This window comes from Anopheles maculipalpis, chromosome 3RL, assembly GCF_943734695.1.
Source record: "Anopheles maculipalpis chromosome 3RL, idAnoMacuDA_375_x, whole genome shotgun sequence".
NCBI lineage: Eukaryota > Metazoa > Arthropoda > Insecta > Diptera > Culicidae > Anopheles > Anopheles maculipalpis.
This window is the reverse complement of record NC_064872.1, coordinates 90,746,241-90,764,844: the sequence shown is the minus strand read 5'-3', so window position 1 is coordinate 90,764,844 and position 18,604 is coordinate 90,746,241. Positions and strand designations below refer to the sequence as shown.

Here is an 18,604-nt window from a genome sequence, read left to right as displayed (position 1 = left end):
GCAAAACAAACAGCAAACATTTAATCAACACTTGTTTCATTTGATGTTATCAATGTTATCAATACTAACTGTACGGCAAAGGTTTGCCATTGTAGAACCATTCCACCTTCATGTCCGGATCGCCGACCGGTGCCAGCTGGCACTCGAACTTGGTGGCCTGCATCTCGACCAGGTTGGTCTGATCCTTGATCTGCACAACAAAACGAGGCGGCTGCTTGCGGTCCGGATCGAACAGATCGTCCTCGGTGAGGAAGATTTCCTCGGTGTACTTCTTGATCGTTGCTTCCATCTGCATGAGCGTTTCCGACTTCTGCATGCCCTTCGGGATCTGGTTCTGGAGCACAATCGACGGCAGCTTCTTGCAGCTGATGTGGGCCTTCGTTACATCTTCGCCATGCTCGTTGAAAGCGCGGCAAGTGTAATCACCTGCATCCTCCGTGTACACCGATAGAATGTCCAGCGACACGAAACCCATATCGTAGATCGTACGGTAACGGTGACCGCTTGGCAGTGGTTTGCCGTTGCGGAACCATTCCACACGCAGTTTTGGATCTTCCTTAGGCTCAACGCGGCACTCGAAGCGAATAGTTTCACCCTCATCGATCGTAGCCGACTGGATCTGTGACACAAACTTCGGTGGTCCGAAGGTACGCTCTTCTTGCGTTGCCAACGTTACCTTTCCACGTTCTAGCTCCTTCAGCTTGGAAGCGGTCATGCCTTCGGGCAGCTGCGAGTCCAGCACGATACCACCACGGGCTACCACAGTCACCTTAGCGGTGGTGGATGCAGTTCCCCACTTGTTGGTGGCACGGCACTCATACACGCCAGAATCTCGCACATACGCGTAGTCCATATCGAGCGCAATGAATCCGAAATCGTTCAGCATGTGCACACGAGAACCGGTTGCAAATGGCTTGCCATTATGATACCAATCAATACGGAGCGATGAGTCGCCTACTGGTTCAACGCGACAGTCGAAGTGAACTGGACCACCCTCGGGTATGTCCACGTTGTCCTTGATTTCGACGACGAACTTCGGTGGGCGACCTTCTTCTTCGTCAGCCAGCAGCTCTTCGCGCTTGTGCAACTGCTCTTCCAACTTCTGGATGCTTTCCGTACCAGTGCGGAAGTTCGAAGGGAGCTGCGGCTCCATAATGATACCCTGTCGGCCACGCACGGTTAACTTACACGAGACGGTAGCCTCTCCGTGGCGGTTAGTAGCCTTGCACGTGTACAATCCCGAATCACGCTGGTAGCATCCAGCAATCTCCAGGATAACAAAACCAAAGTCGTTGATCGTTTTGATGCGCGATCCAGCCCACAGGGCCTTTCCGTTGTGGTACCACTCGACACGCATGCTCGGATCGTTGATCGGTGTCAGGCGACACTCGAAGTGGGCCAGAGAATTCTCGGTCAGCGTCATGTCCGAAGGTGTGGTGATGAACTCTGGCGGCTTACCCGTATCGTCGTCGGGCGAACCAAGTCCACCATGCGGAATGCCGAGACCTTCCAGCTCAGCGATACGCTCGATTGTTCCCTCCATGCCCTTGGGCAACTGTGATTCAAGAATGATGCTACGCTTGCCCTGTACACGCATGGTCGAAGTAGTGACGGCCTCACCATACTCGTTCGTCGCACGGCACGAGTACTCACCCGAGTCCTCGGGATACACTGGAGAGATTTCCAGAATAACAAATCCAAAGTCGCAGAACGTCCGGAACCGCGAGCCAGTCTTCAATGGCTTGCCGTTCCAGAACCATTCCACCTTCAGTTTTGGATCGTCGGTTGGTGTCAGCTTCGCCTCGAAGTGAGCACTTTCACCTTCACGCAGCGAATCGATGTTAGACAGTGGTGTTGTGAAGACTGGAGCACGACCGCCCTCAGTACGCTCACGCTCGTCACGCGTACGGATTAACGAGTCCTCCAGCGTCTGGATCTTCTCCAGTCCACCCTCCATTCCACGCGGCAGTTGCGAGTCCAGGATAAGGTTAGCCTTCGAGATACAGCGCAACGTAGCCTTGGTGCTGTCCGAACCATACTTGTTCGTAGCACGGCACTCGAACTCACCCGAGTTTTCTTCGTAGCAGTACAGAATATCCAGTATGACGATTCCGAAATCGTGGAAAGTGCGGTAGCGATGACCATGTGGCAGCTTCTGACCATTCCAGTACCATTCTACCACCAGCTCAGGATCGTTGATCGGCGTCAAACGAGCCTCAAAGTGAGCGCTCTGTCCCTCGACCAGCTTCGTAATGTCAGTGATCTTGGTGGTGAAACGTGGTGCCTCGCCAACTGGCGATCCGGCAGCAGTCTGCTTCACGCCCGACTGGCTTTCGAGCTCGCGAATTCTTGCCAGCGAGTCCGGTTGGAGCGATTCCAGATACACGCCACCCTTTCCGAAGCACTTGAGCGTGGCGCGGGTGGTGTCTTCACCGTATTTGTTCGACGCACGGCACACGTACTCGCCCGAATCATGACTCTGCACGTACGCAATGTCCAGTAGCACGTAGCCAAAGTCCGACACAGGCTTGATACGGTTCGAGTGGCGCATCGGCTTACCGTTATGGAACCATTCCACCTTCAGGTCCGGATCGTTCACCGGCACAAGCGTACACTCGAAGTGAGCCGACTGTCCATCCTTCAAGCCCTCCAGCGATTGGAGCTGAGTGGTGAAGCGCGGCTTTTGTCCAGCCGATTTGTCAACACATTCCAAATCAACGCTGATTTCAGCCGTTCCCCAACGGTTCGTAGCGCGGCATGTGTAGCTACCCGAGTCCTCAATCTTCGTGCCAAGGATCTCAAGCACCACCATTCCGAAGGCGTACACCGTGCGCACACGGTGGCTAGCCTCGAGCTGCTTGCCATTGTACAACCACTCAATGGTCATCGACTGATCGCCGGTCGGAATGAGAGTAGCATCGAAGTGCGCAATCTCACCCTCGCCGACGTTCTTCAGCGTCACGAATTCCGAGGTGAAGCGCGGTGCATGTCCAGCGTCCGATTCAGCCTCTCCACCTTCCGGACGACGGAGTGAATCCTCCAGATCCTGGATCTTTTCCAGACCCTCCGTGCCCTTCGGATGCTGAGTACGCTCGATCAGGCTCTCCTTCGTGGTGCAGTAGACGGTCGACGAGGTGAATGCCTCTCCGGACAGGTTGTACGCCTTGCAGGTGTAAATACCCTGATCGCGTTCGTACACCTCCGTAAGGTCGAGCGTGACGAAACCAAAGTCACTCGTCATCTTAAACCGTGATCCATGCTCCAGCACCTTGCCGTTGAAGTACCATTCAATCTTCAGGTTAGGATCGTCCTTCGGTTCGACTTGGCCTTCCAGATGAAGTGCTTCTGCCTCGTTCAACCGGAACTCGGACTGCAACTGTACCGTCCACTGTGGTTTCGGGAAGGCAGATTCCGGCTTCGATTCCTGGCGACGGTAACGGTTGGCCAAAGATGCTTCCGTATCTTGAACAGCTTCCAGTCCTGCCTTGCCCTGAGGGTGTTGCGTGTCCAAGTACATTGTAGTGGTACTGGTACAACGCAACGAACCCGAAGTCGATGCCGATCCCTTGCTATTGGTCGCCTTGCAAGTGTAGATACCGGAATCCTCAGCGTACGCACCGGTCAGATCCAGTGAGACAAATCCGAAGTCGTATGTTGTCTTGAAACGAGCTCCCGTTGGTAGAGGCTTGCCATTGACGAACCATTCGATCTGCATCGTAGGATCCTTGGAAGGTTCCACACGGCACTCGAAGTGTGCATTTTCGCCCTCCTTGATCTCCACATTGTTCAGATGACTAACAAAGACTGGCGATTCGAACTGATCCTCTGGTACATCGCGCAGGTTGATACGCGGTGCCTCCAGATCCTGGATCTTCTGCACGGACGACGGATGCATGGTGTCACCGAGCAGCCAATGGCTGGCGTCGATCTTGAGCGTTGCCGTAGACACAGCTTCACCGAGATTGTTCGTAGCCTTGCATGTGTAGATGGCCGAGTCGTCCGCGCGCAGTCCGTTGATCGAAAGCGTAACAAGTCCGAAATCGAACGTGCTGCGGATACGTGCTCCGGTAGTGATGGCGATACCATTTTTGAACCATTCGATGCGCAGGTTTGGATCGGCACGCGGTTCCACCTGAGCTTCCAAATAGACATGTTGTCCTTCCTGCAGCTTGTCGTGGCTTTCCAGGTGAGTGGTGAATACTGGCGCCTGCTGTGGCGTCGTGTCGACAAACATATCCGGTACACGGTTCATGGCGGCTTCCTTCAGCTGAATCTTCTCCCAGGCTTCCGGCAGTAGCGGCTCTCCCGCGATCGATGCCTTCGACTTGATCTTCATCGTTGTGGACGAAACGGCTTCACCTGCGCGATTGATTGCCTTGCACATGTACACGCCCGAGTCTTCCGCCACGACCGAATTGATGTCCAACGTGACGAATCCAAAGTCGTTCGTAGTCCGGAAGCGCGATCCCATCTTCAGCTCAACACCGTTCACGTACCATTCGTACTTCATGCTAGCATCACCCACCGGCACAACGCGTGCCTCGAAGTGTGCATGCTGACCCTCCCAAAGATCTGACGGGCCGGTCAGCAACTGTGTGAATATCGGCTTTTCAAATGCTGCCTCCTGATCCTCGGAACGCTGCTGGTGCGGTTGCTCCAATGCAATAATCTTCTTCATGCCCTCCGGATGCTGCGAATCCATCTGAATGCTTGCCTTCGTGCGGACACGCATGGAAGCGGTCGTGACAGCCTCACCCAACGGGTTGATGGCGCGGCACATGTACACGCCCTCATCCTCTTCGCGCACGTGTTGCAAATCCATCGAGACAAAGCCGAAATCGTGCTGTTTCGTGATGCGCGAGCTGTCCTCGAGCGCCTGCTCGTTGCGGAACCATTCTACGCGCAAGTTCGGATCACCCACCGGGATCAAGCGGCACTCAAAGTGTGCCGTTTGTCCTTCAGCAACAAAATCGATGTTCTGCAGTGGTTGCGTAAATACTGGACGTTGCTTGGTGACCGCATCCTGTACCTCCGGACGACGGAATGGACTAGCGCCCTCGAGCTGCTTGATCTTGTCCAAACCTTCCGGATGCTGCGTATCGGAGATGATCGCTCCCTTGGCAGTAACCTGCATCTTGATCGTCGACTTACACTGGCCCTTGGCATTGATGGCCTTAACCATGTACTCGCCTGCATCCTCAGCAACAACATGCTGGATGTCCAGTGCGACGTAACCAAAGTCGAACGTAATGTGGAAGCGTGAAGCGGACTGTAGTGGCTTGCCGTTGTGGTAGAACTCGATGCGCAAGTTCGGATCGTGGATCGGTTCAACCTGCGCCTCGAAGTGGGCCGTCTGTCCTTCGTGAATCTCCGTTGTGCCACGCAGCTCGGTAACGAAGCGTGGTGCAGTGACTTCCGGTTCGTCCAACTCCAGACGCGAGGGGCGAACGTGCGCCTCCAGCTTCTGGATCTTCTCCAAACCATCCGGATGCTGCGAGTCGAAAATGATGTTGCGCTTGTTCGTGACGCGAATGTTGCACGTACTGACCGCCTCACCGACCTGATTGGTGGCTTTGCACATGTACGTTCCACTGTCCTCGCCATATACGTACAAAATGTCGAGCGCCACATAGCCAAAGTCGTGCGTCGTACGGAAGCGATGTCCGGCGCGGATTGCCTTACCGTTGATGAACCATTCAATCTTGAGGTTCGGATCGTTGATCGGTTCCACGCGACACTCCAGGTGGGCGTAATCGCCTTCCTTCAGATTCTCCAAGCTAGTCAGCGGAGTGAGGAAGACAGGTTTCTGCTTCGCCGGTTCAACATCTGGGGTGTGCGGTTTCTGGTAGCTCTCCAATTCCTTAATCTTTTGCAGTCGCTGTTCATCAAGCGTCTCCAAATATAATCCGGCATTTGCTGCAGGGATAGATAAAAGGAACGCATTACTATTTCAAGCATACATTTAATCGCATGATGGTGCTTACCTGTGACTTTAACAGCGCATGTCGTAACAGCCTCTCCAATTGCATTCTTAGCCTTACACATGTAAGTTCCCGTGTCCTCAGCGTGCGCATAAAGGATGTCGAGAGCTACGAAACCGAAATCGTACGTCGTTTTGAACCGGTGGCCCTGCTGAATCGGGCGTCCATTGCAGTACCATTCCACCTTCATCGTTGGATCGTTGACCGGTGTCAACGTCGCCTCCAAATGTACCGGCAGTCCCTCACCAACACTCGCATTCTTGAGTGGTCGGCCAAATTGGGGCTTCTCGGCCACATACATCTCATCTTCTCCCTTGCGACCGTAACGGGCGTCACATTCCAAGTACTGGATCTTTTCCAGTGCACCTTCGTGCTGCGTGTCACGCACAATTCCAGCCTTCGGCGTCACATTTAGCGCAATGGAAGACGTTTCCGATCCGAGATGGTTCGTTGCACGGCACGTGTACTCACCTGAGTCCTCGGCGTACACCGTCAACACATCGAGAGCAGCAAATCCAAAGTCGTAAGTCGTACGGAATCTGTGACCGGTGGTGAGCGGTTGTCCATTGTGGAACCACTCAACCTTCAGGCTCGAATCCGGATACGGCTCGATGCGGCATTCGTAGTGAGCGCTCTGTCCCTCAACCAGATTTGTCGGGCCATGAAGCTTGGTGGTGAACTTGGGTGGCTGAGTAACGGCCACCTCTTCCTCTTCACGACGTTGGAAGCGGATAGCGTCCTCGAGCTGATGGATCTTCTCCAGTGCACTCTCGTTCTGAGTTTCCAGATCCAGCGATGCCTTCGATTGGACGACCAACTTCGCAGACGTAACAGCTTGACCAAGGTCGTTGGTTGCACGGCACGTGTAAGTGCCCGAGTCCTCTGGATTAACGTACTTCATGTTCAGAGCAACGTAACCGAAGTCATGCATGGTCGTGGTGCGGTTCGATGCCTCAATCGGGACACCATTGCGCAACCATTCTACGCGCATCTTTGGATCACCGACCGGTACGAGACGCGCTTCAAAGTGAACAGCCTGGTTCTCTGCCGCTTTAACATCCTTCACAGGCAGCGTGAACACTGGAGCCTGGGTGATAACCTCATCGACCTCAGTATCACGCTGGTAGCGTGAGTTGTCCTCCAGATAGCGCAAGCTGGTCAGAGCATGTTCGTGTTGCGATTCCGAGTAGATGCTCTTGCGCGTATGCACCACACAAGTAGCCGAAGTAACGGCTTCACCCAGTGCGTTCACCGCACGGCAAGTATAGGTGCCGGAGTCATCAGCCAGACAGCCCATGATGTCGAGCGCTACGAAGCCAAAGTTGTTCGTTTCGGTGAACCGAGAACCAGTCTTGACCGGTGCCTCATTATGGTACCATTCGACACGCAGTGTAGGATCGGAAACAGGAATCAAACGACACTCAAAGTGAGCTCGCTGTCCTTCCTTGATTTCGATGTGCTTCAGCGAAGTCGTGAACGTAGGCGCTTGGGTCGTCATCTCGTCAAGATAATCCGACCGCTGCTGACGTGCCTTCTCCTCCAGATACTGGATCTGCTCCAGACCCATCTCGTTCTGGGTGTTGGTAAGAATCTGCTGCGATCCACGGCACACCAGCTGCACGGCGATTTCATCAACACCGACCAAGTTGACGGCACGGCACATGTAGGTACCGGTATCTTCCGCGATCAGGTCGATGATGTCCAGAGCAACGTAGCCAAAGTCATGGATCGGGCGGAAACGGTGACCCACCGTGATGGGCATACCGTTCTTGTACCATTCCACCTTCAGATTTGGATCCGTGACCGGTTCCAGCTTGCACTCGAAATGAGCATGTCCACCTTCCTGCGCTCGGTCAATGTTCTTTGGTTTGGTAAGGAAGCGTGGCTTGACGTTTACAATCTCATCGACGTACTCGGTCTTGCGGTAACGAGCAATATCCTCCAGGTACTGCAACTTCTCCAGTCCGGCAGGGTATTGCGTTTCCAAAATCAAATCCTTCTTAGCCATAATACGCACGGAGCAAGAGGTGACAGCCTCACCAAGCGAGTTTCGCGCTTGGCAAGTGTACACACCAGAATCAGCCGCATATACACCGAGCAGATCTAGCGCGACGTAATCGAACTCGTATGCCGGTCGGAAACGATGCCCAATCTTAACCGGCATTCCGTTTACGAACCATTCGACACGCATAGTCGGATCGCCAACGGGTTGCAGACGGCACTCGAGGTGAATGTTGGTTCCCTCAAACGTTTCAATGTTGTGCAGGGAACGAGCAAACTGTGGCGGCGACATCACCGTAATGTCCTCAAGCACATCACGACGCATACGCGATGCGTCCTCTAGATACTGCATCTGCTCGACGGACATCTCACTCTGCGCCTCAGTGATGACATCGGAACGGGTAATGACACGTACACAAGCAGACGTGTGGGCCGATCCGAGCTGGTTGGTAGCACGCACGGTGTACTCGCCAGAGTCAACCGCGGTCGAATGCAGAATGTCCAGGGCAACGAAACCAAAGTCGTAGTAAGTCTTGAATCGGGAACCGACCGTAATCGGGCGTCCATTATGGTACCATTCTACGCGCATAGTTGGATCGCCGAGCGGTTCCAGCTTGCACTCCAAATGAATGTTACGTCCCTCGCCGACAGGTTGTGGATCCGACAAAGGCTGAGTGAAAATCGGTTTCGACTTGCACAGCTCCTCAACTTGGTACTGTGGTTCAACGAACTGCTTATCTACCTTCTGTTGCGATCGTTCGACTACATGATGCATGCTCGTTGTGTCGATAGCAGCGCGAGCTGAAAATAGAGAGAGAAAATAAATAATGTAGGGAACTATTTCTTCACTCAAACACAACCAAGGTTGACACTCACTTTCAACCACCATGGTAGCTTCAACCTGCGCCTGTCCCGAACTGTTCGCAGCGACCAGTGTGTAAGTTCCAGAGTCTTCCGCACGAACGTCCAAGATATCCAACGCTACGTATCCAAAGTCATGATACGTCTGGATGCGGTTAGCACTCATCAATGGACGACCGTTGTGGTACCATTCAACACGCATCGTCAGGTCCGACTGTGGTTCCAGACGAGCTTCAAAGTGAGCACGTTGTCCCTCGACAATGCGGTTCGTACCCTTGAGCGGTCCAAGGAATCGTGGCTGAGGTTGGACGACCTGTTGTTCGACCTGTTCCTGGGTGGTGCGCATATAGCGTGAGGAATCCTCCAGATATTGGATCTTCTCCATGCCCATGTGGCTTGTCTGTGAATCGACAATGATGTCCTGGCGGGTCACTACCGTCAAACGAGCGGAAACGTGCGCCTCACCAAGAGAATTGTAAGCACGGCACGTGTAGGTACCGACGTCGTGCACGGTAACTTGTTTGATCGTAAGCGCAACATAGCCAAAGTTACAGAACGAAGTAATGCGCGAACTTGCCTCCACTGGATGTCCATCCTTAAGCCATTCGACGCGCAACGTTGCGTCGCCGACCGGTTCCAGGCGGGCTTCGAAGTGTGCAAAGCCACCTTCGCGCACATTGAGCTGGTCCGTGATGGGGCTCTTGAACTCCGGCCGCTGAGTGCTCTCCGGAGTTTCCTCGTAGAACTTCATGTTCTGGTACTTTTGGTACTGTTCCATTTCTTCGATTTTCTGGATATAGTTACGCTGCTCTGAGATGCCCAAGTCACCGGTAACGGGCGCCTTGCTCACTACAGTAATCTTCGATGTGCTGATAGCTTCGCCAATGCGATTTACTGCACGCACCGTGTATGTGCCGGCATCTTCCGCTCGCAAATGCATAATGTTCAACGAGACGTAGCCAAAGTTGAAGATGGCAGTAATACGCGAACTAGCCGTAATGGGACGTCCGTCCTTGTACCACTCAACGCGCATCGTAGGATCGCTGACCGGAGTGATCTGAGCTTCGAAATGAGCATTGCGGCCTTCCTCAAGCTCACCCAAATCTTGCAGCGGTCTGGTGAATCCTGGCTTCTGGTTGACCACTTCTTCGATGCTCTCGGTGCGCACGTACCTCGAGTAGTCCTCAAGGTGCTGAATCTGATCCAACGATGACGGATGCTGTGGTTGCTGCTCGATTGGTGGGCGCGGCTGCACGCTAAGCATGGCACGCGATTCTGCCACACCAGTCGAGCTGGACAAACGGCACAGATATTCACCGCTGTCTTCCATTACAATCGTCAGCAGATCTAGAGCCACGAAACCGAACTGGAACGTCGTGTTTGCTCGAGAGCCTATAAATGAGAAAGATGAGTAAAATTAACCAAATTGTTTTCACCAGTTTTTAAAGCTTCACAATACATACTTGCTTGAATAAGATTGCCGTTCAAGAACCACTGAACGCGCATCGAAGGATCAGATACGGGCTCAATACGAGCCTCGAAGTGAACTTTTCCACCCTCAACTTGCGCAACGTCGTTCAGCGGGACGATGAACTTTGGTGGTGGATAGGTGCGTTCCTCCTCCTTGGGTGGTGCATGCGGAGCAGCTCGCTCCACATGACGCAAGTAGATGATTTCTGGTTCGGGAACAGCTCTATAGCATAGAATAATGGTCAAAATATGAAAATGTTTTTCTTTTGCTCGCATTTCCATTTTGAAATACTTACTCCGGCTGAATCACTTTCGTTGGTCGTGGTAGATTGAGACGTTTCTGCTCTGGCGCCGGTCCCTTCGGAGCTTCGACGAAGAGACGGGCGCGGGTCGCCGTGGTACCGGCCACGTTTTGTGCCGTGCACTGGTACCACGCGGCGTCCGACGCCTTCGCTCTCGGGATGTCCACGGTAGTGCAACCGTTCTCGTCGTTGCAGATCTGCACTTCCGGTCCTGGCACGAGCGGAATTCCATCCTTCTGCCAGGTAATGCGCGGTAACGGTGTTCCGATGGCACGTGCAAACAGGCGCACCGGTTCACCCTCCTTCACGTTCACCGTGGTGAAGCGCTCGACGAACTTCGGTGCAACCACCTGTTCACGTTCACACACGACCAGTTTAGCCTGAGCCGCTACCTCGCCACTCTTGTTACGTGCCACACACGTTACAATGCCATGATCGAAGCGATTGGTGCTGGTGATCATTAGCGAATGATTGCCAGCCTCGTTGACGAGAATCTTGTGCGTTGCATCGTCCGTTACCAGGTTGCCGTTAATGTACCAAGCCACCTCAGGGTACGGCCGACCAGTCACGCGACAGTCGAATCTTACCATTTTACCCTCGGTCGTTTCGGCGTCCTGGATCAGCGTCACAAACGATGGCGACAATGCCTTAGTTGCCTCGGTCGAGGTCTCAATGACCTGCTGCTGTTGCTGCTGCTGGTAGTGCTGCTGCTCCGAGAACGAGGTAGCACGTTCAACTGCCACCTGTTCCTGGGCGGCTTCGACAGCCAGCACAGCGGACGATACCTGGCAACCCTGTGGGTTTTCGGCCAACAGTGTGTAGTGCCCAGAGTCGCGTGCATTGACGTTCTTGATGCGCAGAGTTGCCTGTTGATTGGAGTAACCCATTTCGTACTTATCCGCCGACGGGATAAGGCGCTGACCGTCCTTAAACCAGGACAGACGCGGACGTGGATTAGCCAGAACACGCGTACTGAATACTGCATCCGAACCCTCGGAAAGCTTCGAGTTGCGCGGCTTCTGGCCAATCTGAGGAGCCGAAGCGGGACCCAGAGCATGATCAAGCGTCGTGATTAGCTGCGCGTCTGTTTCACCGGCATAACGCCTTGTGATCGATTCCCTGTAAGATGTCTCACGCAGCAACCGATACTCGAACGTGTCCACCTTGAATTCCTCCTCCATGTGAGAATATCCATTGGTGTACTGTTGTTGCTGCTGCTGCTTCGTAATGCTAGTTTGCTGCTGTTCGCGACGTACCTGCTGAAACTGCGGAGTCGGCATGCCCTCCGGCTGAATAAACACCGAGCAGATCGCTTCTCCGACAGTGTTGCGTGCCTTGCACGTGTATTCGCCCTCATCGCCCGGTCCGATCTGGTTGATCAGCAGCGAGACGGCTCCGGTCGCCGGATTGTAACTCAAGCGATGTTTCGTAGAATCGAGAAGGGGTGCGCCTTTTCGAGTCCACGAAACTTCCGGCTTGGGATTACCCTTTAGCTTGCCCTCGAACAGAGCGTTGCCGCCCTGGGCGAAGCGAGAGTTCTTGAAGATTTGTTCAAAGACCGGCGGTGAGTAATCACCTGGCCCGGCGCCGACCGGAGTTGGAACCGCCATACCGTATGTTGGCTGCGGTTGCAATGGTACTTGCTGCTGTGGTTGCTGCTGGAACGGAGCACCTCCAGTTGGTGTCTGGAGACTGGGCTTTATCGATGCCAGCGGTGTAGTACTCTGCTGAATATAGCCACCATGTTGCTGTTGCACTGTAGAGGAGAAATGAGGGGAGGTAATCCAGTTAGAAGACGTGGAAAAAATCCATTTTACTAGCATCTGTCACTGCAATAAAAAGATCCCCTAGATAAGGAAAGTATCACCACCAAAAGCAACCGAAACCCCTGGCCCCTGTGGAGCGTCTTTGGTTTGCGCATATGTTTAGAGCTATATCTGCAATCTCAGGTGTGCCATCGCACAGAAGATCGCAAGGTGTGCCAACTAGGTCGTTCAAGTTCACGTACATTCACCTTAAGTTCGACACACCCGGTCATGAATGAAAAAGAACACCACTCGCAGTGTGACAGGATCTTGTTGACTCTCTTGTCACAGTTTGTGGGTCAAGGTCACACCACCTGTAGAACATGTTGCCTTACAGTAATTGGCATCGGATAATTATTACTCCTTATCGTCACACTCCACGATCTGACTCCCGGATTTGTTGTTTTTACTTTCGCGCAGTCTCTTCAACCCGGATGAAGAATGGCCCGTGTGACAGAGGTTCATCACACTGAAACGTTTTTCACCACCAAGAACAGCTGCAGTCGGTTCGGCTTCACATAAATTACACTGTACAGACCGGGAAACAGACCATCTGTGTGATGTAATTTTAGGCAGATCTGGCAACGCGTCGGGAAATGAGATTACGCAATGCGAAAACCCGTGTTGCCGTTTGACTATTTTTAACCTGCAGCGCGACCCTTTTTCCTTGGTCGATTCGTCCGAGTGCGTACGTTCGACGGGTTGCGCCAACCCCCGGATGTGATGACTTGGCGTTGGTTCGTGCCAGCGGACAATCCGGACCGGTAGCCGTTTTTGTGCGAGAGAGGCACTGTCCGAGCAAAATTATTTACATACGAAGTAACATTCTTGTTTTCTTTTCAAACAGTAACACATTAAAGATTGCTACGATCAGATAAATGATATCGATTGACAGTAGTTAGTGCGAGAATATCCAGAAGAGCGAGTTACGAGAACACTTATACGGTTGACCTTATTTACACAAATAAAAAAACGATCCCTGACAGCGGTCTCCCATTTCGAGATCCACATTTTCCTCTACCGTTCACTGAGTACAGCTTACGCAATTATATCTCTTATTCATGAGCGCACGTTGTGTCACCTTTTCCCTACCGTTCTATCGCGATAAGTTAATTTCTTGCACTGAAGCAGAATGCACAAATATTATTCCGATTGTCTACCATACGATGCAGATAAGATGACGAAGGTACACCGTAATAATGACAGAACGGTGCCAACTGGTGCTAGAAGTGACTACAAACTAACAGTATCCGATCCAACCGCTCTGCTGCTGCTGCTTCTGCTGCTAATGACCGATTAAACATAGCTTTGCCCCGGCTCGGTAAAGATCTACTCCGGATAGTTTTGCGCTAAAACGGATAGATAGCGTGTGAGCACCTGAGCGATACAGTTACTGATCTTTATGGCACGAAATAATCAGTGCAGCGTGAAATCAGCTACCTCCAGAAGATCTTTGAGGAAGGTTTTCTGGAGGCAAAGAAAACGAAGCTATCTAAATAAACTTACTCGTGATGCATCAGCAAGCTCAGCACCGAAGCGGACGGTAAAGGCGTGCGCTTGATCTGCGCAGCGCAGCTTCGAAACCCATCCCTTTCTGTAAGGTTCTAGTGTAAGTCGGATTTATTTGTTTATTGCATTTGGATTTTTTTCTCGTTCTGTTCCTTCTTCGTAATCAATGTTTGGCTTTTCCATTTCCGGACGTTGAACAACTTGGCAAGGCACTAAGGCCTCAAGTCACTCGTGCGTCACTTTCGATGCGTACCATCACGAACGGACGTCACTAAATAGGAGCTCGAATGCACCAGCGTTTAGTATACACGGTCAGTTGCAACCAACATTAAAGCCAGATGAACGCTTCGAACAACGATGAACACAAAAAAACTGACAGTTCTAGTTAGCTAGTTCTAGCCGCAACGCTTACACACCGGAGAAGCTTCCAAATAGGGGTCTGTCTTGTTTGTCAATGTGTCTCGGCTGGACGAAAATGGATACTGCGGACAAGTAGAGTTGCATTCTATTCGAATGTCATCACACCACATAGGGTAGTGGAAAATTTGTTCTAAATCATGTTTGGTACGGAAATAGGTTTACACTTTCTGTATGAATTAATGTTAATGATTGGGGGTGAATGGGGTGAATAAGATGTCGATTTTACTTTCTTCGTGTCGTTGAATATCCGATGAACGATAGGAAATAGTATTATCATAACATCGATCAATTATTTCCAGTCGAATGATAAATCAACAACCTCTTCGCGCATCAGTCGATCTAATCCCATTCGTACCGATTTCATTACGAAATCAGTTTTCGTTTTCATTTCAACTGGCCCAAAGTGCTTGCGATGGATTAATTTAATGAATTCTTGGTGAGGTGCATATTAGTAACCAGTGGACCGTTTGCTGTGGCCACGGTTTTACGGATATCCATCCATTTTCCACTCGTTCCGAAGGGGTTCCGGAAAGGGAATAAGAACCCTCCTATAAACGAAGGAACATGCAATTGGAAGGAGGTCATTCGGAAGGGCACAATAAGTTTCGGACGCAAATATGCACTCATTCACGCACGCTCGCCACAAAAACCTCAAGACGCTTCAGCGCCTTTCACTGGGTGATCATATGGGTTTGTGCAGCAGTCTTCAGTTTGCGCACAACTGATGAGTAGCGGAGTGTACAACATCCGTTAAAGTCTGCATTAATTTTCTACTCGCATGGATGGCTGCCGGACGGTGCGAGACCTAGTGTGCTCCCTATGCCCTTTTGGATTGTGGCTCATTATTGTTCGCTTTCATCCATTTTCTTTAACTTGTGGCTTCTTTTAAAATCGATCATTGAGGGTGGTTCATTCACTCTGCATGACTGATAACCGCAAATCGGGTTTCATGAAGGTTTGCAACAAAAAAATGGATACGCTTATGCAGCGTATCATGTGGATATTTCAGATGTCCAGAGCTTCCGATGCTCTTAATACATAAAACTTAAATTAAAACTTCTAAATTGATTGTTACTGCAACTTCCAGTACAAACTGGGAGAAACGCTTAAGTGAGGCAAATTGTTGACTAGCATGAACAATCAATCACACGTCCATAACCTTAACGATCTTTGGACAACGTTTGCCATGTCCATGCCCAGCATCCATGTCAATAAGGCGAGAACAATAATCTGTTCGCCGTATGCACGCCAGAACACGCTGCAGCAGCATCGTTACAACATGTCGAAGTTCGTCAAAATGATAGCCGGGCTTCGGGTTCACCCTTCTCGGTGTCCGGTCCGTAGCTCGCCACCGCTCTAGGGAGCAATTAAGCAGCCCGGTCTCGTGCACCATGATGACGGACGCACGATCAAAACGATCTCTAATCAACAGTTCTAGTCAAAACGAGGCCGTTAGCGCGTTACTGCTGACACGTTTGCTGACGATTGCCAAATATGGCCGAACCGGTCGAGGGCAACGCCAGCGAAGGCATGTCGCGTCCGTAAGAAATTGGAGTCACGGATGGGCATAAGTGAAAAAAGGGTTTTTTCCCTCTTTCGCTCTCGCTTGATGTTGCCCACCTGCTACCAGTCTTGACCTAGAACTGGGAGCGAAAACTTGGACATCCGTGATCAGGGCGGCCGCCATCTCAATGGTATCGTTTGGATTGATTAGTGGCAATCGGCAGTATTATCAGTGGGGGAGTCTTATTTTGCCATGTTGGTAAGAGTCGATAATTGTGCTATAATAATACTCTCCGAGGAAGAAAGGGAGCAGTCTGACATTCCAACTGAAGGTAAACAATTATATTAAATCATTAGTAAAACCCACAGCTGGCAGATGCTTTAAATTCTACAGAATAGTACAACTAGAAAGGGAACACAGTTGAGTTGGCATTGTTACAATTCTAATTTGACTCGATTAGTGTATCTGCACTCTCTGCTATTCTTAACTATGGCGTCATTTGTCAAAAGTGTCAGCAGGCTTTACGTCTAAACCTGCTACCGGTGTTTAGTGCGAGGAGCAAGATCATCTCAAAATGTTATGCCTAATAATTTGATCAAGTTGTTTTGCTCCAAAATCTGTCAGAATGAAATCATTACGGAGAATTTCCTAGTCGAACATTAGCCCAGAGCGCTGAGTGGGTGAGTTATTCATCATACGGAAATGAATTCCTCCACGTCCTCCACAGCAGTGGAATTTGTCGGGATCGAGCATTCTGCAGGGAGGCACAGGCGGGAAGAATCGTTTGCCCCCGGTTGTCTTAAAAATAATCTTAATTTTTTGTTCATGTTTTACTGTACGAGGTGAAAGTGCCTTCGTGAGAAGAGGATATGATTTTATTATTCGCCTTCGCAATTCTTTTTATTTGTTTCCACCATCCTCTACCGCCAACATTCCTCCACGTTTCGATCAGACCACGCAACGCCCACGCATACTTGTATTCAAAATACCGACAACGGCGGTGCGATAGAAAAGAGAGAGAGACAGAGAGAGAGAGAGAGAGAGAGAGAGAGAGAGAGAGAGAGAGAGAGCGCGCGCGAACCTGGTGGGACATATCATTCAACTTGGACGGTAGTGCGGGCAGCGAAATTCCTGATCCTGCGCGTACGGTGGCTTGTGATCTTTATGTGTGTGTGCAGTTTTCGTGTGTGCACTAAAAATAACGTTTTTCAGCGGAGGCATATTTTTAGCACATTCGCGGCCGTGCACAAGGCAGCCCCAGTGTGCTCAGTCGCCTCAGTCTCACTGTCACAGCACGACTGGGCAATAGCGCTGCGGGCAGTGACAGATTCCTGAACCGGGACATGAGGCGTTGTACTAGATTGTCCCCACATTCGAGCAACTTTCCCCATTGGAGGCAAGAATCTCATCAGCATCTCCAGACAAGGTCTACGCTTGGCAGGATTTCTCACAACAACTGCACGATCACAAGACTTCGTCGCAAGTTTGATGAATGAAAGAGGATACTTCTAATCCGCACCTTCATCACGCACATACGCACACACGGTACACGGGGGCATTGTAAGCACGTTATGTAATCCTCGACTAGCACCCTATCGATCGTTGAAGAGGATCCATTCAACTAACCTCGCTGCTGAGTGACTTGATGGCTTTGCTGCTGCAACACCTGCTGCTGCTGCTGATGTTGCTGCTGCACGGAGTGTTGCTCCGTGCGGCTGGTAATCCGCTGCTGCGAGCTGCTAAATTGCTGCTGCTGGGAAAATTCCTGTCGCTGCACAAACTGCTGCTGCTGCTGGCGCACCGTCGTCGATGATTGTTGCATCATCATCGACGACTGCTGCTGCTGCTGATGTTGCTGCATCAGCTGCTGCTGCGGTTGCAGCTGGAACGGTGGCTGATTCGGATTGGGTCGTTGCATCCTTCAGAATGCACGAGAGTCGCTATCACGCGAGCACGATAAAGATTGGACGGGATTTTCGAAGGGGTTTGTTTTTTTTTCTGGGTTTCTCTCGGTTTTTCTTCTTCTTTGTACAAAAACACACACACACACAAAAGCGAATCAAACTTAACGAAACTCGTAAAACTCAAAACTTATGCAACTAAATCCTCTTCGTTTTGGGCAAAGGCTTTCTGTTTTCCTTAAACTACTCTCAGTGCCTTCCCAAACAAGCAATCAATCACATAAATTTCACACCAGAACCACCGCCAACAATAGTAACACTTTCTTCTTTTTTTTCTTTTCGTTTGTGCCTTTCGCTATTGGGCACCACTTGGCTTGTGTTGGGGCTGCTTTATTGAATTGGGCAAAGGGAGAGTAAGGTCGGAGGCTTCACTTGTTTTGCTCTGCGTACGTATTTATCACTAAATTTCGCTTGCCTCCCGTTTTTTTCTTCTACGATCAAGACGTGCTCTTGATGATCAGACTCAAGTTATAAGTCCGCTGAATTCCACTGACTCAAACTGCTGCGAAAAAAAAAAACATCATTTAAAAGAAGACATACATTTTTGGTACCCAAATGTGATGAAATAAGAACTCTCACGATTCAATTTCACAAAAATAATCACAAAACACACTAAAATTAAAAGGGCAGCTCGAAAAGACTCCTCAACCGATCACTTGTTGCTATCCGCAACCAAAAGGACCAGAAAGTCCTAAGAAATTATGTTTCAATAAAAAAAAAAATCATAACTCGTATTTTTGGCCACACTTTGCACAATTTCCTTTTTAATCATAAGAACAAATTCATCTTC

The 18,604-nt window shown here is 50.9% G+C and overlaps 1 protein-coding gene across 1 annotated transcript in view; it reads right to left on the bottom strand.

Moving 5' to 3' along the window:
• LOC126563475 (titin) overlaps positions 1-18,604 on the bottom strand; it is a 136,839-nt gene that overhangs the window by 64,763 nt on the left and 53,472 nt on the right. Inside the window, 5 exon segments of the mRNA XM_050220120.1 lie at positions 70-5,916; positions 5,985-8,783; positions 8,859-10,235; positions 10,307-10,536; positions 10,610-12,371. Of these exon segments, the coding sequence (XP_050076077.1) occupies positions 70-5,916; positions 5,985-8,783; positions 8,859-10,235; positions 10,307-10,536; positions 10,610-12,371 (12,015 nt within the window).